General features: G+C 33.6%; 1 protein-coding gene across 1 annotated transcript; it reads left to right on the top strand.

Moving 5' to 3' along the window:
- Window positions 1-419: 419 nt before the first annotated feature.
- Window positions 420-26,756, top strand: LOC100575169 (homeobox protein HMX3). The gene is made up of 3 exons (XM_003245053.4): window positions 420-1,517; window positions 15,823-15,989; window positions 24,793-26,756. Exons 1-3 carry the CDS (start codon window positions 1,093-1,095, stop codon window positions 25,749-25,751), a joined length of 1,551 nt encoding a protein of 516 aa, XP_003245101.1. The 5' UTR covers window positions 420-1,092; the 3' UTR covers window positions 25,752-26,756.
- Window positions 26,757-27,874: the final 1,118 nt, after the last annotated feature.

Below are 27,874 nucleotides of genomic sequence, written 5' to 3'. Positions count from 1 at the left end.
GCGCTGTAGATTAACCAACTAGAAGGAGGCGGTGGATTTGACGTTCAAGTGGAACCCGATGATTGTCGACGCGATGTACCTACGTAGTAGCAGTCTTATACCTATATACCATATTATATACTTAAATACAGTAGTGTCAACGCCAAAGACGAGGGTAAACGACGACGGCAGACGAGGGTGGACGACGACAGCGTTGGTGGCGATAGCTTCATGGTATGATATATATTATACGTCCCGCGCATAGGTATATAAACGCACGTGATGGGAGGGGCGGTTCGGCTGCGCGCGGTGGGGAATGAAATCCGTTTTTGGACCAATGGAGTGGGTGTGTCTGTTGCGCCGGGGATGGGCGGAGCGTCGTCGGCACGAGGGCAGTGGCCGCGGGGTTAAAATGTCCGCGCGCGCGGCGTAAAAACCGTGACTGGCGTCGATCGGGAGGGTCGGAGAAGTGGGGAAAAAAACCCGAAAAGGGAAGGAATAATAATAACGATAATAATAGTAATAGTAATAATAATAATACGGCGGCGGCGGCCCGCTTAAGTGCTCCGACACCGCAAACCGTAGTCGTCTCATCAGTTAGTACAACCACCCGACCGCTCAGCGACGACAATCGCGCGCGTACCGTCGTCGTACACACACGCACGCACTCAATCGCTCGGTCGATTTACGCACCGCGATCGCCGTATCCGATACCCGTCGTCGGTCCGTAGTCACACGACGATAATATACGCGCCGCGAGTGTTCATATATAGATGACAATTTATCATATGCGTAACATTATAAAATAGCCAAAGGATTATAATATTTTATTATCACTCGTCATAATAATTATATTACAATATTACATAAGAAAAACGTCGACGACGCGTGTGCCGCGGAGTAGTATTATATCAAAAATTTAACCCATCGCGCCGACAACACGTGCGAATCTACGTGGTGGTATAACAAAGCGCACAAATACGGGTGCAGTAGTCGGAGGAGCGACGATTTTTCCGTCCGTTTCCGACGTCACGCGAAACGTTTCGGTTACCGTCACATTCCGTCATCATCGGTTCCGCCGCGGATATCCGCGACCGTCGCAGCGACCGCGGCATGTCCGAGTCCCCGCGCATCGACGTGACCGGCAACGACGACGACGACGAGTTGTGCTGCACCAACGACCGGGGACCGGCCACCGGCGCCGGTAACGGACCGATGACGGCGGCCGCCTGCAAGACGATGATGATGGCGACGGCTGCGGCGGCGGCCGCGATGACGGCGGGCAACGGAGGTGGCGGCGGCGGCGGCGGCGGTGGCCGCGAATCGCCGGCCGTCAAGTCGGCCGCACCGCCGTACACGTCGTTTTCCATTTCGAGCATACTCAGCAAGGACAAACCCGGCGGCGGCGCCGGAAAACAGCACAGGAGCGTGGGCGCCGCCGTGTCGCCGGCCACAGCGGCGGCCGCGGCAGCTGCAGCGGCCACGTTCGACGTCACCGCGCATCTGGCAGCCGCAGCCGACCACGCCATGTTGTCCAGGTTAGTCCGCTGCAACGGCGTCCACTTGTTTCATACAGTACTTATACGATTGGAGGGGTCGGTGGATAAAGGTGGTAATAACTGACGATTTCGAAAATGTTTACAATCGCGATTTTGTTTAAGTTGTAACTATATTAAAATATATTTTTAATATTAATATTTTAATATTAAAATGCTAAGATATTTTTTTTCACATTCAATATAATATGAAATTACTTATGAGATGAAACAGTATACCTACATGGGTCTAGAGATGCTCTAAATATGATGTGAATATCTATATTCACTCGACATTTTCTAGGGAGTTAACGTATCTACTAAATAGCAAATTCTCTAATGACATTCCTTATAGCCTTATAACAATATATTATAATTTATAATATTTGAATAAAAACCTTTTCAGACTTTATTGCTAAAATGTTTATTACACTATAACACTTTTATGTTAACAAATTTTAAATATGTCAGCTAATCCTATTATTATCCTGCACTGATCCCTTCAATTATTATATTGATATTATATAAATATAAATATATTAATATACCATACATGATCAAATTATCGTTTGTTTTTGCCATACAATGCGTATTATACTGCAATATATTTTCAAAACACAATTATTTTTTCCAAGGACAGATCCTTGTTTGTGCCCTCCTCCCTATTAATGAAATTAAAAAAATATACAGTCCGGATAATATTTTTATAAGATTCACTACCTATCTCTAATTTAAAAGTAAAAAAGTGCATAGGTATTATCAACATTAAATAGGCATATTTATTTGTGTTAGTTAAAAAACTGAATCATCTAATAAAATAATATTGTTTAATTATAAATGTATACACAAATAATGAATATAATATATTTGAGTATTATATTTGTCCATGTTAAGTATTTTTTAAATATCTAAATATTATAAGAATATTTAAAAAAAATCTGTAAATTTAGTAGGTAATTTTTGGAAGATTTAAAACAAATTTGTTCATGTTTCCTTTCTTTTTTCTTTTCTCGGATGAAACCCTTTTTTGTTTTGGACATAAGCATTGGTAAACCACCATATCGACACATTATTCATTTCTTAATACATTTGAAAATATACTAGCATTTAACATTAGCTTGTATAGTCTATACGGAATTATATTATGTAACAGGTTTAATTAATTTTGACAAAACGATGTCAACGATAAAAAACATTTGATACAATAGCAAACATTGTTGTGGTTGTTGTCGCTGACACCCCGATCTTCCAGGGAAAAATATTAAAGTATTCTAAAAACAGGAAATCATGCAGGGAGTTTGTAGATTTTAACTATTTTCACACGAATATAATAAAGCATTTTGCATTTATGCCTACATTGTTTTTAAGAGTATTTATTTCTTAACATTTTATATTAGGTAGGTATTCATAAAAAATTTAAAATAATCACTTAATAACATTTTGAGCGGATAACACTATGGGACCTTTAAATACCGTGTGTCCCCGGGACGTGCCCCGCTTTCAGCCCTATATCTAGGTCTGAATATATATTACAGTGGTTCCATTTTGGGGACAGATGTTAATGCGCTCTTTTTTACAACTGGATTTTCTCTTATAATTTCCCACGTGTAAGTATAATAGTTGTTTGAAGCAAAATTGAATTCTTATGCCAACATACCTTAATACCTACCGGTACATTATAATGTTTATCTATAATACCTATGGTGTTTTATGCAATCTTAAATTATTATAGTTTATATTCGATTAAAGGTTTCGTTCATAACACGAGTTATCAGTTATCCCAGCGGGGCGAAGTAATCTGTAAATAAAATAATACAAAAATAAGGAAATTATTGTTAACTTTTGACACGGATTTTTAATATTATATTATATCGTTATTCGTTAATAATATAGTTGTATCAAGTCAAACGTTATTATTTATTGCATAATAGCCCTTTTCCACGAAACGTTTATAAATGTGACCCTCAAAAATGTATTGGTCTAAAATAAACGAGTTTTACACTTCTTTTAAATTAACTGTTTATTAAGAAATCCTCAGGCCTTGTTAACTTATGTATCTTAATATTATATAATATATTATAATACAGTATAATAGTTGTACTAAAAGTATTATATTGGTTTTGAATATGATATATTATAGCAATAGGTAACACATGACTACAACATAAAATAATATAATCCATATACCTACCAATAATAATTACTATGATAAATAATAACTAACGAGTCATAGTACTCGCAGCTTGTCGGTCTTCTCTTCTTGACCACATAATTATATCATACCTATAGTGATATAGGTAGTTATTGTTTTGATTTTACAGCAGTAGCTGTTTGTCAGCATTCAACAAGAATTAGGTGCTTGACTGTTAATAATAATTGTTTACTCCACAGGCTGCGCATTGGGTTGGGTCTTCTTTAGGTCATCATATTAAGGTATAGCCGTGGGAGTATAATATGTCCTATACTTATACTTGTTAGAATGACATCTTCTAAATTGTCATGTTTTTTTTTTCCAACGTTCGGTTGTCCATTTTACTTCGCTAAGTTTGTTTTCGTTTTTCCTTCATTCACATAACTATTTTGTAGGTATCAATTTTTATACTAATGGTTTTTATGAAGTCTTCGTATATACGCGCGATGTGTTAAACGCATTTCTCTTTGGTCGTTATATGTACCTGCTAATTATCTAATTTTTCATTTCATTCAATATTATTGTCCCCAGCTAGTATTCTGGAAGGAATAGTGATGTTGTTTTCGCAATTTTTATCTTTTAATTTTGGTGAGTACATACAATATATATATTATATATAATGAAGTATTAGGAATGGTTATTACTTATTAGCATGTTTTAATATTCTCTGGCTCTAGTGAAATCAAAAGTAAATTAAAATTAACTATGTTAAGTAGGTATACCTACCTACGATTGCATTCATAACGACTTACAATCGGAAGTAGATAGGAACTTTTAGACCTACAAATATATATCGTACTGTAGATAAAATATAGTATAATAATATAGGTGTATTTGTATTTTCTCTCTCAGAAAAATAATTGTATAACGAAAGTACATAATATTACATTTTCTACAGTAAGAAAATATAATATAGGTATACCACGTGGATTACACAAAATGTTAATAATTTTATTTTATTTTTTATTTAGGTTAATAAAGTAAATTATAATAATTACGTTGCTTGAGATATATTTTAACGTCGTTGCCGTCTTTTAATTTTTCTTTTGTATACTATTCAGTAATCTGTAGGTTCTTACTAATATTTGTAACGATGATTAAAACCATGAATACCTACATACAATATAATATCATGGGATTGATGAATGATGAGTAGTCATATACATAAATCACCGCTCTTAATAATTTTGTTAAGCATAATATAAAGCATAATATAAAGTAAATTAAAAATATATTATATTATTTCGTATTCGAATTATAGAGAATATTTTTAATAAATTTACAACATTTTATAAGAAGTATAAGCTATAAAACAATTTGAGTGATTTGACTCTAAATAAATAGTTTTGACATTAAATGTCTTCGTGTTTAAATTTGTTTTCATAGATTTTACATTATTCAGGGTTTATTTAACTTCTTGTGATGTTTACAGAAAGGCGAACAGTGTACATCAAATATATATTATCTTATGTGTTTAATGTATAGACTATAGAGTATGGAGCTTTTTTTAACCACTGGTATTGATGATGCAATAATAATGTAAAAAAACAAAAAAAAATAAGATAAAATTATAGACGGTATAAAGTAGTTTTCTATGTAATTTTATCTCCGTAAATGATAAATTCGTATATTTACTATCAAATGACTGAGAATTGTAGGTTCTGATATTTATCAAATTCATTTTTTTATTTCTTTATTTTTACGTTTTGATATTAAATTAGATAGCATTGGAAAAAATCTTAAATTTTTATAAATGATTAACTAATAAAAATATAGTGATAATAGTAAGTAGGTATTTACCTTATTATTTTTTGTATGTTCATCGTAAAATAAATTTGATGAACAACTAAAATAAACAATATTTACTTTACGGCTTACTAAAATTATTAGGTACCTATATGGCTATAATATATGCGTCCATTCTAATGGCTACAAGCTCCTTACGTTACAAATGTGTACTATGTATAGGTACGTCTTATTATCGTCAATAATATTTATTCGTTAGTAATATTTTTATAACTAGTGTTTATAATTATCAATGTAAATTGTATTAACATTTCTTACTGAGGGAAGGAGACAAAAATTCATATAACTTTGGATTACATACAAATACGCTTAAATAATGATGTCATCATTTATAATATTATACCTACTAACATCCAGAATTCAAGAAGATATACCATGAAAACTTGAACCAATTATTTTTTTAATCAAATTAATATTGTAATGTCGTTTGTTCATTCCACTGAATATAATATGTAGGTAGGTACCTACCATATTATACCTATACACTTCACCACGATAAGATCAGTTTACGATTTAAAATTAAAATTTTCAATTGGGTTTTGTAAAAAAAAAATACAATAATAATAATAATTAATAAACAAATAAAAAGTCTATTATGTTGAAACGTCCCGTTTAAGATCTATTATAATAAACGTTTATAATATTATTATGCTGTTCGGTATTATATTATTATGTTTGTATGTTTTTGTAAAATAATCGGCGCGAGTCGGCGGATTCTCCTCGCCACACACACTGCGGCGACACGCCACCCCATATGTATATGCGAATAATAATAAATAATTGTACTGGCACAACAAAAAGATTAAAAAATCTACTAAAACGTTTTCCTATTTCTTTTGTGTCAAACGTCCCAATTGTTTTAGTCAAGAATTGTTGTTGTTGTTTTTTTAACATTTATAATATATATACCTATATCATATAGATTGGTACCTACCTATATATATGTTAAATATATATGTACTGGTATATAAATTGCTCTCTTAACTCTTTTTTATTATTCACTTTTTATTATTATTATTATTTTAAAACGACCCTCTTAATTACACGAAAAACGCTGCTCGAGCACTCAATAGAACGCCCGGTCCATCACAAAAGGCGATTGAAAACGGACCCCTTTTCTCTTTTCTGCACAAAAAAAAAAAATAATAATAATAATAAATAATACGAAAGAGCTATTCCGCTGCCTGTCTGCCCGATTGATATCCAGTTTCCTCCTGTATACAATCAAACACACACACACACACACACACACACACACACACACACACACACACATTATACTTATTTAAAACATTGCCCCGCCGTCACACCGATTTTGTTAATTACAATCGACCGGCACTGCACCAGCCACCGATTTAGATGTTTTTGTTTGTATAAAACGGGATACACGGCGAGGGACCGTATTTTCATAATCGTATATAATAGCGATGATTGTGGAACACCCAACGCGCCATTTTTCAGCGCAATGGCTAACTCAAACGGTGGCATTTGATGGATGAGATGTTCTTTCGATACCTTTATACATATAATTATTATAAATAAAATAATGAAAACATTTACGACGCGTTATTTTTACACGCTAGAATGCTTCGCACATTGAATCCAACGTGTCGTTCACCGTAATATTATATGCCATGTATATTGTATATAGGTATTATACCTCGTTATATTATGTTGCATTGCCGACCGTTCAATAAGCAATTTTTTTGTAATAAAATGTCGTATGTTATAATTTTAAATATTATGAGTATTAATTCTATAACGGAAGAAACGATAAATGTGTCTAACAATGTGGCTCATTTCGAATTAGCTTCATAGATTTACGGATCCAAAATTAAGATTAGAGGCCACCCCTGTTATAGTTCATACCTACTGACCCATTTTGTAATGTATGGATATTATTATATTAAGAACATATAAACGAAGACATATTGTGTTGCTTTGTAAAATATAATTGACTAATTCGCTTACCTATCTCATCAATATTATCATGATACTCAAAATTAAATCGTTTAATTTGTGATAGGTTACCATATGACTATACGTAGGTAAATATCAAATATTATTAACTAAATTGAATTGAGTACTTCAGAGTACCTTTACCTACTTATGTAATATACTATATAAATCCTTAGTTAGAAATTCATCCGATAAATAAAAGGTATAATTTAACAATTAAACCTGTGCTTATAATAAAAAGTATAGTTTATTTTATGTAAATTAATAATTTATAATATGATGTAACTAATAACTTTTGTTTGAAAACTAATAAAAAAAAAAGTATATTATATCGCAATAATATTATTATTATATATAATATTAGATTTGCTCGATTACGTTTGTTGCATACTTATATAAAATCGTATTAGTTGCGGCTAGGTACAAATATAGGAATAAAGAATATTAGAACATTCAACTAATACCTAATACCTACCTATTATATAAATAATATTATTTTCAAATATATTTAATGTTTTTGATTACACTTTACTGAAGTTCTGTAAGTTATTATTAAAATTATTATTATTATTAGCTAATTCAAAACCATATATCTATAGGTATTTATGATTAATTAAGCATATACAATTAAACAGGTACCTATACTTAATAATTTAAATAATGAAATCATTTTGTTATCCTAATTTATTTCTATAGCTGGCAATGATAATAAGACTAGTAAAATATCCAATAGATAATGTAATTTCGAAAGTGAACTAATAAAGAGAAATATTATATATTATTATTATTGTGTCATAAATAATATTAAGTAACAAAAAAGTATTATGACGTTTATGAACTTTTTATAATTTAGTAAATTTGTCTTTTGCCGTTTGGAAATGAAAAATGTATTAAACAGTATATAACGTCGAATGTTGTTATATTATTTATATCCTTTGTCAAGGGAAAAAAACACTTTGGAAACATTCTATTGTGATTGTGGCTTAAAGTTTATGTATATTAATATAGTCTTATCATTTAAAACACTCGGAAAAAAATATAATATCAATCGTATCTTCAGTAATCTTGTGTTTTTAAAACATTTTTATAATTAATTAGACTTAAAAGCCTTTAGGTACGTAGCCACGTAGGCATATACCTATATAGGTATTATAATAATACTATTTTGATATTCAATAAAATACCGCACGCGATGATACTTTAGTTTTTTTTTTCCCAACACGCTGCCGCTTTACCCGCGATAAACATAATAACGTATTAATAATAATATCATGTCATAATCGCCGAATACACGACGTGGCTGAGCGTGGTACGCATAATATTTTATCATTCAGATAATATTACAACTACGACATAATAATATCATAGGTGCTGCGTGTGCACTGCGAATTAATATTTCGGACGAGCAAAGACTAAACTATACCGTTTCATTATAATATTCCAGTATAATAATTAATAATATTATAATATGATCACAATTCCGGCGTATTCTATTATCATCGTATTAATATTATACCTACCTCCGGCGGGAAAAATTCGCACGGATGCGTGGGAGAGACGTGGCGAGATAGTGAGAGAGAGCTAGAGAGAGTGAGGTAGACATGCGGACGAATACGATATAATAATAATATAATATAAAATATTATTATGATGGGCTATACGCGCGCGGTTCAGCGGGCTGGCGGTCGGGCGGGCGGCGCGCAATCATAACTATCAATTACGGCTAATGCATTTGTCAGTAAAGCCGGACGCGCCCGATATAATTGGCAAACGGCGGCGGCGGTGGCAGCCATTTGTGACGGCGATAAATTCCACCGTGCTTTGGGCGGCGGCACGGGATAGCGGATATAACAGGAGGGGTGTTAACGGGAACGAGGGGGGTGCATGCTGCAGGCGTGTTCGCCAGGAATTCGTCGATAACCCTCCGGGACACCCCTACCGTTCATCGGCGTGTGTTTGTCTGTAAATATATATATATATACAAACCCATTCGATTCGTCCCCGTTTCAACCCCCATCCCTTGCAGTCCCCCCCGGATAAGCTACTCCCCGTGTTATAAATATATATATATTATGTACGAACGCAAACACACACTGCGCCGCCCTATAGGTGGGTATATAATATATATGTTATATTATATGCCCGAGGATCGCCTATAATAGGCATTATCTACATAATATTGTTATAATACTATATTATATTATGCATAAATGTAATACAACGATGTAGGTACATTATATATCATACATATATATTATGTATATTATGTTATTATTATTATTCCTTTGAAGGCCAATCAAATTATTTCAAGCGACTTGTTTAATATTGTACAATGTAATATATAGCTATTATATACAGGTTATTGCAATAAACCTATGATAATCATTATTACTAATCCGTTAAATCACATTATATAGGTAATAATATAGGCATTTAATTATTATTCGCTTGATTAACACTCTTTAGTGTTAATCAAGTTAATTGCGTCGATGATATCATTCACTCTATATTGACGACGTTCCGTTATCCAGGTCCGTTCTGGGTAAGGATCGATTGAGCATGTATATAATATATATACCTACAGCAGGGTATAATTGTATATATAGACGATACAGGCTTGCTTATACACAGATAGTATAGGCGTAAGGATGAGTGTGAAAAATGGTAGCAGAACTCAGTGATTGAAACGCCGGCCAATTTATTTATTAAATTATTTTTAATGCTATTATATTATATTATAGTATGTATTTATATAATTATGATGAAAATATTGTTATTATATTGCTTACAGTTCAAATATAATTGTTATGTTTCGTATATACAAGAAACGACTTCGGTTTAGCCAAATTTCCATATGTTCATATTATTTAGATAGCTATCTATACTATTATATAAAATGGTAAGGGTTTTCTTGGACCGCGCTAACCGAGAAAACTACTGAACCGATTTAGCTGAAATTTTTTACTGTTATACTTGACAGTCTGCTGGAGGTCATAGTACCAATTTTGTTTAGAAAAATCCACCAGAAAAGTAGGAAATATGGATGTTAAAAATACAACAGTGGCGCAATCTGTCCAGAAAAAAATAAACTAAATAATAAAAAATTAAAAATAAAGTTTATTGTTGCAGATTAAAATAATAATAGTATATTATAATATATTGGTTGCTATCGGTTAATTGGGCATGTTTGTTGATTTGAGTTATTATTTTTCGTGAATTACGTGTACGCCCATTACGAGCATAATTTGTGCTTACTTTTTGATTATTCTTATGAGTTAAATTTCGGGTAAGTACAACTTACTTTAGTTTTAGTACAACTTTTTTTAATAAAAAATGAGTATAAAGTTCTTGAAAAATTAAAAAACTAAGCTAATCTAATCCTTTATACGTAAAAGAACAAGCCTTTTGTGGCTACACTATTAATTATTTCCAATTTTTTTCACAGAAAGTTCCAAATAACTTCCTGAGTGTCACAACATCGCCCGATATTTAATTTTTTACGGAGGGGAGGGAGAAGGGAATCTATATATATTATATACCTAAAATAAGTACCACTGAGTCACTGATCGCTGTATCTCAGAAACTACTCAACATACGAACTTGAAATTTGGAATTAGTGGGTTTTCTATATTTTTACCATGCAATAAGAAAGATTTTTAAAGAGGTGCTCAAACAGGGACATCGAGGATCATATTAGAAATTGTATTTTTATTTATTGATAGTTGCCATTAGTTACAGTTAATAGTAGAAATTTGTGTTGATTTATTATCAGTTTCCATTGGTTATAATTAGGCAGATCAGGTACAAGCTTGCATCAAATCGAATTATTGAATATTGCCTACCAGAGTGGCCGAGTTGCACTTACTGCAGTAAGTTACACCCAAAATAATACTTGAACAATCATATTTTTTTTAAGATTTGCGATTTTTTACGGGTAATGAAGTTCATGGGTTCTGCTTTAAAAATATATAAAATTAATACCGCTAGAAACATTTCAACAGGTTTTTAATGACCGTTTTTATATTTACTTGCCGATCACATTAAACGAAAAAAATTCAATAAAAAATTATACATATCATCGTTCAAAGGCAAAATAAACAACCAGTCATGGGCGAAGCAGTGATGGGTCGGCTAGTTAATTATATTATTATATCATATTTTACGTAAAGTATACATTATATAATATTGTATACGGTGGACTGAAAAATTTTATTTGTTATTGTTTCATAATACTTTATTTTTTTCCAATTTATTTTGGTATTCCAATACGTATTCATTTTTAACAAATCGATACCCAGAATGCAGAATATACTGGCAGTAGTAAAAGGGATTAAAATATTATTTTGCGCACACTTAAAAAATATATATTTTTATATACATTAGGTATACATCATATTATATTAAAAGTTAAAACGCGTGTAACCGTAATATAACTTTAAATTTTAACGCAAACGCGTAAATACGTACTCTAGAATTTAAATGTATACAACACACATATGCATGCACTTAACGTTTTATAGTGTATTAGTGGTAATAAATACATTTTACATCCCGGCCAGTATATACTCATCCATTAATAATAAAAATCGTCATTATGTCGGTAAGCCTACATGCAACCTGAATGATTACGCGTTTTATTATTTAAAAGTAAATAGGTATAATTTTTATTACTGTTTTAAAAATGTTTCAAATTTTCAACGAAACTTTCATTTTTTCTCATATTGTTTGAAAAAATTAATTTATCGCTTTAACTGCTGCAGATATACTTAATTATTTGTTATTTAAAATAATTATATTTGAATTTCGGAAAAAGTTATCATAATATTGTATTGTTTAAGTTTCAAAACTATATAATATTATTATAATATAATTTATTGTTGACAAAAATGTCGATTTTATGTAGGTAGCTAGTGTTAATTACCATTTCAAATGCTGCAGGTCAAGTAATCCCGATTTACCCAACGATTGAACAATTAAACTTTACCTATATCTTTACGATTTATTTTTTTTATGTAATATTATTAATTCGTCCAATAGATTCAAAATGAAAAATAAAACGCGCAGTGAGTAAGTTAATTATATAAAGGTAACCTATACCTCTACATGTGCACAAATAACGTTATGCTCGTTAATTTAATCAAGTAAAACGTACATGTGTTTAATACAACTGATCTATATAGTTATATAATATTATATAAAACACTACCCGAGATTATATTATACAACCTAAATATATATAATAGTCGAATTCTATAATATACCTGGCGTACAGATGTACCTACAACGATTTACTATTAATATTCATCGGATGTACAGCAATGAAAAAATTTAGTTTCTTTTCCTGCACCGGCTAAAATTTCGCAGTGCTCTGAAAATCATCTTAAACAATAATATCATACCCATAGGTAGGTATTCCAGAGAACCCGATTTCTGGATCTTTAACAGTTTAACAGTATAGTATATATTGAGGTTTTTCAAGCCGGTGACGGTGCAGTAAATTATCGTCGTGACTCGGGAAACTCGTCGCTCCAAGATTTTCCCGGGAAAAACAAAACGGCTTCGAATGCGGCGTCGCTGAAGCTACAATATTATCATAAATGGTTATTTCTTTTTGCTTTTCGTTTCGCCCGGCGAATTTCCCGGCATTTCGATTTCCACCCGACGAATCCGCGACGCTGCTGCGGCAGAGTCATAATAATAAAGTAGCGGGTAATAAAAATATAACGAGCGACGCCGCCGCCTCCGCCCGCCGTTGGGATATCGTCGTCATCTCCGGCGGTGAAAATGGCGAGGCGAAAACGGTTGGAGGAGGGTGTGTCCCGGAGAAGGGTTTGGCGGGGCCAAAGCGCGTTATACGCGTTCGCACACACACACACACACACACAGATAAAATGATTATACGCGTATATATATATTTACACGAGCGAAGACGGTTTAAATGCTTTTAACGGTGCGCTGTTTACGGCACACACCGCCGCCGCCGCCCCCACGGGCGCGACGAGGAAAGTTTGTTACGCCCGCGCCAGCGCCATTATCGGACGATTAAATATTAATTTTAAACTAAACTTTACCCAAGTCAAAACTGTTTAGCTTAAAGTTTCAACAAACACGCGCGCACACACGGCCAAGTGTGTATATAATGTTATTATTATGGCGCAGCGGTGGTTCACCGTATAATGTTCTTCCGGGTACGCTCGCGATGATGATGATAATAATAACATTATCATTATTATTATTATTATTATTATTAAACTCCTATACTGCACTCACGGTGTGCTGGATGACGAGCAGCGCTGCGTAGAGTGGCTCCTGCAGGATTCGGGACCGAGCTGCAGGAGAGGACATAGTCGTTTATATATAATATACGTAAAGTTATGTAACTATGCAACCTACACGTATCTAGACGACGACAGTCATAATATAATAACATAATATTATTATTTACCTCGTGCATAATAATATAATATACCAATATTATTACGGAGGATACGACGTACGTATATATGCACATGATGCCAATATATAATTGAATAATAGCTGGTATAATGGGCGTATGGTTCACGTCGTAATAATGCTCACAAATTTCGACGAAATACAATATGTTTATTATAGAAACAACATAATTATATGCACATATCACTCTGTTACCGTCGTTACCGATGCCTCAAATAGGACAACTGATTTAATATATATAATAACGATTTAATGTACGATCAATTTAAATTGTTATCAAATAAATATTACTTTCATAATATACTTATTGGCTATTGTTATATTTCCTATATTCAATTTGTTTTATTTTAGCTGCACTGCTAATAAATCGATATCGTTAAATTCACTCGAACTTTGTCTATAAAATATCCACGTAAAATAAAACGCATATGCCTGCAATCTATTTTTTGTAAAAATTACGGCTTATTTTTTTTTACATAAATACTAATAATTGTGGGGCATCGTACCGTACAATACTATATAATATAATATATATACGTCTTATGGCGTATACCGAATGATAAAATATAGGTACAAAGGCGTATATAATATAATACGTTGTGTTCGTCTCTCTTTGTTTATACTTTATAGTAAATATACCTACTTTCTACAATTTACTCTACATGCATGTGTACGACTCATTGAACTTAAATATGTTTGTAAGTACGTGAAATGCACTATTGGATGTGCACCTTTTGTTCAAAGGCACAGTCTGAATAACAAGATGAACCTCTCCTCCGTCATAGTATTATTATTATTATTGACTGCAAAACGTTCAACAAGGAATATTGAATGTCCGTTCGTCGAAAAGCCGTAGTAGTATGTATAAATTAAACAATTGTAACGATGAGTTGAGTGTTTAATATAAATATTAAATGCGTCCCCGCGAGCTTGAAAGCGAATAATCATTTGGAACTCATTGTATTCTTTCCGAGAATAGCAGCTTAAAACGGAAGCATTGTAAAAAAGCCGTACAAACAAACCACATATATTTTTTAAACGAGCTTATAATATAAGTACTAGTCGTTTTTTTTCTCGATTTCAAGTTTTGTATTTTTTAAGAAGAATAATAATATTGTTAAATTACACATCGCGGTGTTGCGTACATTTTTACAAATAGGTTCTTTCCCAAATTCCGTATCTACATCGTTTTTATATAAATTATAAATGCAGAAGATGGCTATTATAATATTAATACTACCATAATAGTACATTCAGTACATAGAACCATTTTATCGCACTACCCATTTATTATATTTACATATTATATTTAAAATTGATAATTTTATTTGAAAAAAAAATACCAATCATCAAATAGGTATAGGTTTTTGTCATCGTTCGTTTTAGTTTTCGGGAATAAGTAAATGGAGAAATTTGTTTCGTTTTGTCAGAACTTAAAATTTAGATTTTCGTATAGTACCTATATAATTTTTCACGATTTGGAGGTTTTATTCCATTTGTGCATTTTTCAATATTTTAAATAACTTAAACAGTAAAATAAAATGTTCGACTTTACATATTAAAAAAATATTTTAAAACAATAATAATTATACAACAGAGATTATTGGGTACTTATTGCTTAACAAAACAATAAATATCTGATAACCTAAGTTCTGATAATATTATTATCAATGGCCATAATAATATATTTATATATATTTATAATAACATATTTTAAAGTCTTTTTAGCTCCGATCCCTAATCATATAATATTGTTATTGTGTCACTTGATGGCAATTCGCTATTATAGTACCTTATAATAATATTTGCGATTTGCATAATATAAAATATTATTGTTACATTTTGTTTCCACGATGTCGTTGTACTCTCGTGTAATAGCCCACCGTTTTTCTATTACAGACTGGGCTTGATGAGCCACTTCGGAGCACTGGCCGCAGCGGCTTCGGGCCGGAGTCCGTTCATGCTGTACCCGGGTGTGGGGATCGCGGGCACCACGGCCAGCGCGTTGGACAAACACTGGTACTCCGCGTGGTCGCAACCCTTGTCGGCCGCCATCAGTCCTACCGGTAAGTCACGTGACCTTTAAGATTTAATAATATCCACTTTACTTATATTCACATTCCTAATAGCGTTCATTGATACCGACTTAAATTACAGATAAAATGTTTATTTAAATTTATAATTCTGTCAATTTCATATCAACTCTTTCCACACTAACAATGATCACTCTATACGCTCACGTACATGTAGGCACGCGTGCACTCACATATTTGCCTACATTGAACTCCGTATTCATAAATACATGTGCCCATAATTTTGATTTTTATTGATTTGATCAATAATTTTTTTTCCATTAAACTATAATATATTATTTTCCATATTATTATGGTATATGTTTTACTTTTTGGGATATCTACCTACATCAAACGTAAATAATATTAATGCAATTTAGATAGTTTATTAGCTATAATTGACCAAACCTGCAGAGCAGCGCATAATACGTTTTACTGCACTTTAACTTAAGATAGTAAAAACGTCGTAAGACAGCCCAACAAAAAAAATTCTGCAATAATGTCACTAATGAAAAATTTACTTTGGCAGGACAGTAATTCTGTTGTAGCGCGAACATTGGTGCCGTTGTAGGATAGTAGCACTCGCTTTTCACTACGTGCAATCACTGTTTAAAGATTCTTGAATTTTCAAATTTTTTCTTTTTACTTTTTAAAAGTAGACATTTTAAAAAGTGATACGATAGATTTCATGTAAGCTGAATATAAGTGCATAACGAATTCAAATTTGTTTAAACTTTCTTATTACCATCAGCACGAAGGTCGGGAGGACAGAATATAGTCAAAGCAGTTTTCATCAACAAAAAAAAAAAAAACAACAACATCGATTTCCATAAACTATATATTATATAGACTGACCAGCACAAAGCTGGATAGATCTATCGTCGATTGTTGGGCAATAAATCTCTACATGATTTAAAGGTGGTTAAAGTTTTTAAGTATTCTAATTGGCATAGGCGCAAATAGCGTTTGAGATTTGGGGGGGGGGGGGGCTAATAGGGCTAATAGGGCCTTACTTCGATAATATTTAATAATCTTATAAAAAAATGTAGGAAATGTTTGGGAGGGCTATGGACATTTTTGGGGGGGCTTAGCCCCTAAAGCCCTTTCTTATTTGCGCCTATGCTAATTGGGTACCTATACAATTATAATATTATGAATAATTTTAAATTCATACATTTCATTCATATTTAGGTACTATTATGCATATACCTACATTAATTTATTATTGGTCTTCAACGGGTGTATTATGAGTAGTATATTATTAATTAAAAATATATTTTATTATTGATAATAACAAATAGCTACACAAAATATTAATGATTGATAACGATTGAATTTTTTAATCGTGAAGTAATATACTATTATTTCATTGACTATTATTTTTTCGTAGTCAAATTATATTTCTTCGTCCGAGATTATTGACAAATGACGCGTAATCCATTTTGAATCATATATTATATATCATGCATAAAGCATGGTTGATAAAAGTTTTTTCGGGCTCAACGTCGTATGGCTATATTGTCAGGGTTCTAAAGCACTTGATTAAAAGTATTCAAATACTTTTTAAAGTTCTCAAATAAGTGTCCCATATCTGTACTTAAATACTTTCACTGTGCATCTTTTACAAAACTGTAGGCTCTCGTATATTATAATATTATAAATTGATAATGTCATGTCGTTGTTGTACTTGCCGTGCATAACACGACATTGTAAAAATGTGGTTGAAATCCGATAGGTATTACGATGGGTATGTAGAAAGGTATTACATATATGTACCGCGGCGATTCCGTCTGAGCGTCATTTATACGGATACGCGATTTACGAGCGCGTTCGGAGTAATAGCAGGACGCAATTATTTGGGTCGATTCGGGCACGCGACGTACGTATTATAGAGGTGCTATGTATACGGCGGTGACACATTTAAGTGCTCTCTCTCTCTCTCGTACACGGCACACGAACCCACAGGCACGCACGATACATAATAAAATTATATAATATATACCTCCATAACCCAACCCGAGCAGCGTTTTGTTCAAACTGTATAGGTAGGTACTATATAATATTATGGGCATCATTGTACACGCACGCGGTGGACATTTTTTTCGATCGTCTCCCGCGACGAGGGGGTGGGCGGGTTGTCCTTATTGAAAAAATATTGTGGTGAGAGTTGCTGCTATATAATACAATAATAATATTATATTGTAATACGCTCGTCCGTTCGGCGGAATTTTTTCGTTTCGCCCCGCATATTATCATATACAGGGGCGATTCCATATACCGATTACCTGGTTAATTCCATGTTCGTACACACACACACAGACGACTACCCGAATGCCCACGGTTTAATCAGCACGCACCGTCACCGCATGCAATCGCGGTATCCTACCTTCCATATCCATCCCGTCGTGATATATACCTTTATTAGTATCTATATGTATTATGTTATGCGTACGTAGGTATATGTATATATGACAGTGCATAAATCGCAAAGTGACGAAAGGCTTCGCTTTGCACGTGAATACCTTCAAAGGCTTCGTTTTAAACTGCCACCGCCGCCTCGACGGGTGGTACGGCTTCACGTTTTAGATCGGTCCCGGCGCGCCGTCGGCAACTTACAATGCACATGCAAGCGACAAAACTATATATAATACATATTTTAAAATACTCGTCTACTTAATAATATCTGAATATCATCACATACAGGGTGTCCCGCGCAGTGACGTATTAACGAACGCGATTGCAGGTGCACGATATATTATGATAATTTATAGCAGATAGAGGACCCGATGTCTCGGAGGTCTCCAACTGTAATTTTTACTTTTTACTGTCGCCGATCCATGTCAGTTAATAATAATAATACTTATAACCTGTATTATTCGCGTGTAGATACGAAAAATATTATTAAGATTCGCAAAAAAAAACTCAAATTTATAATCCGACCATCGTGATTGTAGCTTTGATAAACTTAACACGAATCGCTCCACTTTAACTATATAATATACTGCAGCTATAGGAGACGTTATATTATTATTATTGGGTAAAAATATGAGCCTGAATATCCGCCAGCTTTTTGACATCGCGAATATTCCGATTAGCCTAGGTACCTATTATATTATAATATAGTAATATACATACCGCGGGGTAGTGTGTACATCTACCCGACATACATTAGATATAGATAATCGACTAGGTACTATACTGTTATCTGGCCGTAGGGATTAAATGATTATATTATCGAGCACACCCTGTTTATACATATATACGTACGTAATAATATAATAATATAGACGTCATATTGTACATATTATATATTGTTGTGGGTATTATATTCTATTGTTTCGACATGACGTGACACAATACTGGGCTGTTTTAACCCCTCGTCGTACCCACACACACACACACAGTATTAATATAACCGTTTCATTAGCCTAATCGACTTGTATCTATGACACTCGATATTTAAACGTCCGTAATCGGCCGTATGCGTTCGCCCCGTTCACATTACGCAATTATAATATACGCACCGCATTTATTATTACAATATATTATACAAAATAGTAATATATATATATATATATGTTATATATGTCGCATTTGCATTCGCATATCACTATAATATGATGTATATAAATCGTGAAAATTATTGACGCGGAAGTGCGTATCCGTTTCGAGGAAAACGGTCATCGCAAAGATGACCTACTACAACAACCGATGATATGTCATATGAAACGGACATGGATATTATATTGTTATAATATATTATATTATGGTGGTTAGGTTATGTTATACGCGTATTATATTATTATATGCATTATATATAAACAAAGGTACCTACAATTAATGTATAATATACATTTTTGGCACTATCGTTGTGTAATACATTTTATAAATAGAAAATATATTTTTAGTGCTGGAGTTGGGTATCAGTTTTAATTGTCATATTGTAGGTAATCAATGCCTAGTGGTAATCATTATCCAAGTACACCGGATGGTATATATATTCAGAAAGATCAATAAATATTTGAAAAAATGTGGCGTATACTTTTGGTTACGATATAACATACAATTTACAAAAATTTTCGACGAATACAATCCGTCCTGTACCTATATTATTAGATAAAGTTTTTTTTTTTTTAATGTCTGCATACGTTATTTACAATAATTACTATAATTGTATAGCAAGAACCGAAACATTTTTAGAACCTATACGGATGTGTCAATAACAACTAAGGAGAACAATTTTCACTTATCACAAGTTCGTTTTAATTTACTGAAAATAAAAAAGTTGTAAATATTTTAAATATATTATTCATATTATATTTACTAAAGCCTAAAGGTATTAATAATCAATTAACTTATCGATACTATATTTTTAGCCAAATAATTTCAGACAACAAACAAGAAAAACTAAATACAAGTTATAAATTATAATGTTTTAAAAGATTGTAAAATTTGAAATAGCTTTGTTGGAGCCGAGACAATTAATTTATATTGTCACTGGTAGACCGGTATTAAATAAAGTAATTTAGATAAGACGTCGCTCGAGCGATTCCGTCGCACTATAATATAAACTCTTGTCTCTTAGACTTTTAGTAGCTTCATAGCTAAAAGATAGTGAGCACACCGTTCGGCGCATTACACTATTGCTATTAATTATATTGCTGGAAAACTCATTCTGGGTAACTATAATTAACGTTAGACAATAAATAAAATTGTATTCCGAAGTACGGATATTATTTTATATTATCCTCTTTGGCCCCGATAGAAGCTCTCTATAAAATTTTTTTTTTTGTCAATATATTGTATTGATACTCAGTCGTTGGTGTATACAATTTTATTGTCTGTTAACATTCATTTTCAAACTTTCAACGCTCTTTTAGATAGCATTTTTAAAAAGTATATGTCAGAGGTACCTAAATTAATTTCGTTGGAAATTGCACGATACCAATTATACGCACTATAATATGACATTGTTCACTTACTAATTAGCAGTGTTGGTGTAAATTACTTTTGAAAAGTTATAAAATTACGTTACTTGTATATTCAAAAAGTAGGCTGTTGCAAATAAAGTTACTTTTTAAAAATTAATTACAAAATTCTTTCATAACGACAAATAAGTATTAGGTATACTATTAATTACAATATGATTTGTATTAGTATTAACTATTGGGATCTTTAATAGGTAATATTGTTGATTTTTATATAAAATAATTAAAACTTTCGGAATTGTAAATAAACTGTATTGATTTTAATTTTTCTTGAATAGCCTAGCCCCTAGTTGTTGTTACAATATGCTCTACATTCATAATTTATTTTAACAACGTGAAAAATAACACGTTATCGGGTATCGTTACAATTGCGTTAATTTTAAAAAAAATATAATGAAATTACTACAGCGTTACTGCAAAAGTAATTTCGCTACAGTAATTTGTAATTTGCGTTACGTTACTACCCAGTTCCCACCCACTCACATCCTCGACAAAATTTTAATATTATAATTTATGTGGTCTCAATAACTAATGATTGACTATACAATACGGTTAGGTATCACTTTATTCTGTTACTTTCACGTCTTCAATTCACTCACTAATCATGATGAAAATACTCTCCATCATTCCATGTCACAAGTTGATTTGGATTGAACCAATTTTTTCTTATTCACAGAAAATAATAATACATTTTATTCTATCCAAAGTTTGAACGTTATACCTACCTAGTTCCTATACTTATTAGTAATCACTTGTCACAACTAATAATTGTATTAGCCATTAAGTATAGGTATACTTGTTTGTTACTAAATTCAAACGTCATATGGCGCTGGTATATAATTGTTGTCATATTTAAGGTAAAGTGGTTTCCTCGTTTTTTTTTAATTTGTTTTATATTGCTGTTGTTCGTATTGTTGTTGATTACCGTTGAGGATTACACATATTATATACTTTAGTTTTAACGCGACATTCGACCTGCTTATACTTAGTAATAATACGATGTATGCAGTAAGTACAATATACATATGTTGTACTAAAGTAATTTTAAGTTGCCTAAACCCGAAGTTCTTGAATCGCGCGATAACAACGCCAGTATACATATAGGACCTAGCTACCCATACGTAATTTACGTGTCTACGAAACCTTTCTTTATAAACCGTTAAATGGAGAAACCGTCCAAGTGATTTGGAAATCATGGTTTAAAGTCGATTCAAACATGTAAAATATTCTTTCACGCGTACACATACCTAGGTAAGTAGGTACATGATACATGAAACATGCACGACACCGGATACATCGTCCATACATAGTATAATATGTGATTTTGAATGAATTGTTCCGATATTGCAATATATAGTTGCATGTATATATAGTATAATATATATCTATATGTCAATAGGTATACTTTTTTATAGCGTAAATAGTGCAACTATGCAACTCGATAATAATATCAATATCGTAAATATATTTCACATAATATATTCATGATGTGTTGTGGGTTAAATGTTTGACAACATTTGTTTTCACGCAAGGGAATAATAATAATAGTTGTACGGCTGCTCGTTATGATAATACATTAATACGTATAGAGAACCGATGGAAAAACTCTAACGATGGTTATTAATCAAGAGAGAAATACTTTATTTGTTAAATATTTTTTATTTGACAACGAACGTACGAGTTTCATATTTTATATTATAATTTATAATGCAATTATTAAACGTTTAAAGGCCAAATGGTTATAATAAAACACGGTATTATATTGCTACCTATCGTGTATCATGAGCGTGTCAGGGCAATAATAACTATTAAACTATCGCGAAAGCGACTCTCATACTGTCATGCTTGCGATAATGTTATAGAGTGCCCATTACGATATGAGAGACATCGTTGGTCCAGCTAGGATACCATTCATTACACTTAAAGTCGAATCAAAGCAATTGGGTTTTCTACCTTAACATATTTTAATATTTTATTCTTATTTTTACAATTTGTTACTAGCCGAACCGTGAAATTTGATTTACTTCAGCTGTACAATAATATGTAATAGATAAATTTAAAATTCTTATGGGTCAATTTCCGTGATGAAATTCACTTCGGGCAAAAACGGTCAGTTAGCAGACATAGCAACAACATAATCTTGTACATTATATTATTTGGCCGTAGGTGGATATATTATGGGAAGGAATACGGGGGCTTAGGCCCCCTAAAAATAATATTTCTAAGATTTCTTCATAATTATTTATATGAGTATTATAATTTAAGACAAAATATATTCAAACAAAATCAATTTCGATTACATATACTTACTAATTTTATTATAGAATCATATTTGGATTTTACTAATAAAACCATGTATAGACTGGTAGACTGTCTATTAATTAATAGCCACATTAATAAATGACTATGACTTGATAGTAAATAATTATAGGTAGATATATTAAATATTATTCAATAAAATATATTTTTTATACTAATTGCAATAATTTATAAATTATTCATACAGTGTTTCTAATAAAAATGTTGTGTTCGGAAGTGTGTTGGAGATACATTGGGGGCGGCATAAAGGTACGCTATAAGATATTTAACCCCCCCCCCCCCTAGTATTTTCTATATAGGATCTCCGTCTATGCAGTTAGCTCCGGCTTAGCTTTCAGAGAGCTTATATATTATATTCCGACGAAGACAGCTCTTTATATATTGTATAAGAACACCGAATACACCTATATAAAGTACACGGACACGCAAACTGCTACATACTGTGAATCTAGCGTAGCCTGCGGGGAATCTCAAAGCTGATTTTAAGTGCAAGTGGTCTGACGAACGACAGGAAATAAAACGATTTGCGCACGACGTTATATATAATATTATTATCATCGTATTAGATACCCGTAGTACCTTTACATAAATATAACAATATTATGTTGCCAGATCTGATAAGATGGGCATAATATCGACTAGCGAGTGGGATGAATGGGTTGATGGGTTGGGTGGGTGGATATTACGCTTGGATTTACTATTTTAGCCATTTGCATTTTCCATGATTTCAAACAAAAGTTAAAAGTGTACAATACCTATTTATAGGATGAGTGGGAATTCGAAATTTTCTTACTCCACTGAAACCTTTGCACATATATTATATAAGAACTTCGAATTAATTACTATATTATATACCTATAAGTAGACGTATATATATAGAGAGAGAGAGAGTTGGCTAGCGTTGTAGTATGTACTCTGCAATATTTTTATGTCCCTGCAGTTGTAGTACTGCATAACAGTTTTATAATGCTCACGCGCGTACCACTTCAAAAACAATCCCTTTAGAGCACGAATGGATTAAATGCTTTTATTATTGATACTTAATAATAATAATTATGAAAACGTCATAATTATGCAGACTATATTACACCCAATATTAAAAATTGAATATATTATTCAATATTTTTTTCTTTTATAAATAACTAAAAACCACCGAATAAAAAAAAAACCCAAATTTAAAAACGCCCATGTTACGATAACGGTTTGAGGAGGATATAATATATATTTTATGTATTACACGTGGCCGACTCACTACATTGTGAAACCATAACTATATTATATTACCATAGGCACAGATCTGGGGAGTAAAGTAAAAGGGAGTCCAAAAACAATTTATGTCCCACACCCATAGACCCGTTGGGGAATTTTCTCTCATAATCACCCACTTGGGCACCCTCGATTACTCATCTACATATAATATCCTGACGTATATTGCTTAATTTCTCGCGCTAATAATGAAACTAATCGAAACTCTTTTTCTGTGTTGTCAGGCGGTTCGAGCTCGGCAAACGAAGAGAACAGCCGACCCAGCACGCCACACAGCGTGGGCGTCAACACGGGCGGCACGTCGTCGCTGGCCGGCCACAGTCCGGATGGCTGGTCGACCGGCGAGGACGGTGGCGGTGGCCGCGGCCCCGGGTCGCCGAACCATCAGCGACGGTTTGTAGGCAACTGCGGAGGCGGCGGCCGCTACATGGATCAGTCGGTGAACGCGGCCGTGTCCATGGATGACGACGACGACATGGCAGACGACGGTCCTGACGACGATGACACCGGTAAAAAGGACCACGGAGGGTGCGGGGGTGGTGGTGGAAACGGCGGTGGAAACGGCGGGGCGGGCGGCAAGCGGAAGAAGAAGACCCGTACGGTGTTCTCCCGGAGCCAAGTGTTCCAGCTCGAGTCCACGTTCGACATCAAGCGGTACCTGTCCAGCTCGGAAAGGGCCGGGCTTGCCGCGTCCCTGCACCTGACCGAGACCCAGGTGAAGATATGGTTCCAGAACAGGAGGAACAAATGGAAGCGTCAGGTGGCGGCCGAGATCGAGGCGGCCAACATGGCTCACGCGGCCCAGCGGCTGGTGCGCGTGCCTATCCTGTACCACGAGTCCAGCCAGCAGTCTGCGGCCGGCCACCACCACCATCACCACCATCACGGCGGCATAGCCACTTCGGTGGCCGCCGTGGGCGGAAGTGGTGGTGGAGGAGGTGGTGGTGGGGGTGGCGGTAGTGGTGGTGGCAGCGGTGCACCGACGCCGCCACACACGTCGGCGTCCACGCAGGCTTCCGCGTACCAGCCTCAGCAGCAGCCACCGCCGCCACCGCCGTCGCTGTTCTATCACCATCAGCCGCCGCCGCAGCACCACCACGCCGTCAGCACGTCCACCATCACGCACACCATGTCGACCAGCCCCAATGCTGTGTCCAGGGCGCCACTCACCGGACTCGTCTAATAATATTATCATCTATTGCGTTATCGCTGCAGTACGCGTAACTCGCCGCAGCTGTCCACATATTATTATTAACTATATTATTATGCATCTCGCCCTCGCTCTCAGCCGTCTCCCACGTGTTCACCACCCACATTATACATTGCGGGTTCGGTGTGGGGTGCGGGTGGGTGCCTCGGGAGTCACCTCACCAACCATTTGTAATATTTTACCGACACGCGACGACAACACCATTTGAAATAATACCAATTATTATGACCTAACGCGCGTGTCCGCGGGTAAAATAATCTCGAACGCGTCGCGCAAATATCAGCTGATTTGGGCAAATCGTCGACGTTCTAATGATAAAAAAAATGGTTGATAATCACCACCCGCGGTGTATACCTTTATTTATTATATAATATTATGATGCCTCGTCCCCACGTTTGTTGTACATTTCTAATCGTTTCTATACGTGTGAATCATCGCCAATATTGTAGGTAGTGCCGGTCAAGTATACCTACACAATATTATATTATAATTATTATTATGTTTATCGATTTTGATTTCATCGAGATTTTAATAATTCAATAATTTAAATACTCACATCGTATTTCACTGCGCAGAGAGAAGATAAATCCGATCGTCCAAAAATAGAGTTCGGAAATGATGGAGTACAACAGAAACCAGACGGGTCCACAACAAGTTTTTTGCCTATGCTAAAAAAAATACGAAAATTTGATTTATCTCCCCCAGTCTTTCTGCACAGTTTCGAGCGATTCGCGTACACTTTGCGTTCGGATCAATTACTATATTAATACGATTTTCGTTCATATTAATAATTCATGATAATATTGTTGTATTGTGTTGTATAGAGGAGTCGACTACTGTCGTACTCGTAGGACCGTCTCGATATGATATTAAGTTATGATGTAATCATTCGTCACGACGCAATAATAATAATAATTGTTAATCGTTAATATTATCGTTATCGTCACGATATTAATTTTAGTCGTTTCAAATAAAGTTTGTTTTTATTTTTTATTTAATAATATTTAACTATTGTAAATAATATAACGGGTGTGTACAATTATTATAATTTACGATCTTATCATTATTATTATTATTATTATACTAATTAATATGTAATATTTTATGTGAAGCCGCCGAAATCCGAAACGAGATATCCGCAGCGCAGTTAATCCGTGCGGACGCTGTCGTGTACATAAAAATATTATGACGGTTTTTAGGATAGTGACACTCATCTAATTTATTTTATATAGACTAAGATACAGCGTGTAGATATTATTATTATTATTATTATTATTATTATATAAGAAGCAAATACAAATTAATGTTGTATTGTGCAACATACTGTATAATGTATTATGCGATCCGGAATTCGGGCCTCGTGTTTTGCTATATATTTATTATAATAATGTGTATGATATTGTATATTATGAATTTTATTATTGTACCATAATAATTAGCGTTTTATTTTTCCAGTTACCAAATATTATAAGAATAATATTATGTACCTACCTAATATATTATGATTATTATTGCATAGTTCGTCTGTTATTGTTTTTATTTTATCGGATTTTTTACTGTTAATTTTTTTTTCAACTATATCTATTATTTTGAATTAAAACACGGCCGAATTCCGATTTAAAATGTGTCATTTTGCTCTATACATTATAATATAGTGCGATGTTCAGTGAATAAAATATTTTACTCGTACTATACGCTAGATAAAATAAAAATCGTTGTTTTTCAGTTAGTACTTATTCGACGGTTGCATCCTATTATACCTCTAACACGAACATATAAAGATAAAACATTGTATTCTATTATAATATTATGTAATATTATGCATAATATAAAGTATACTTTTTTACCTGCGCGACGCCTGATAAACCAAGAAAATACAATAAACACTACATCGCCTAATCGGTGAAATTAAAATAAGTGGAATATCAAAAAATCGTTGGGCACGAAAAAAAAATGATATTAATTCATATACATACCCCACCGGGTGGTCTGTGAGCTGACCCTTTTTTTAGAGAGCATTATATGCGAACAAAACCCCAAAATAACACTTTTCGGAAAGAAAAAAAACATAATTGGTAGGTACGATCTACGTTAGC

Source organism: Acyrthosiphon pisum, chromosome A2, assembly GCF_005508785.2.
Source record: "Acyrthosiphon pisum isolate AL4f chromosome A2, pea_aphid_22Mar2018_4r6ur, whole genome shotgun sequence".
NCBI classification, from domain to species: Eukaryota; Metazoa; Arthropoda; class Insecta; order Hemiptera; family Aphididae; genus Acyrthosiphon; species Acyrthosiphon pisum.
Note: the sequence above shows the minus strand (reverse complement) of the source record. Positions and strands in the feature narration are given on the sequence as shown.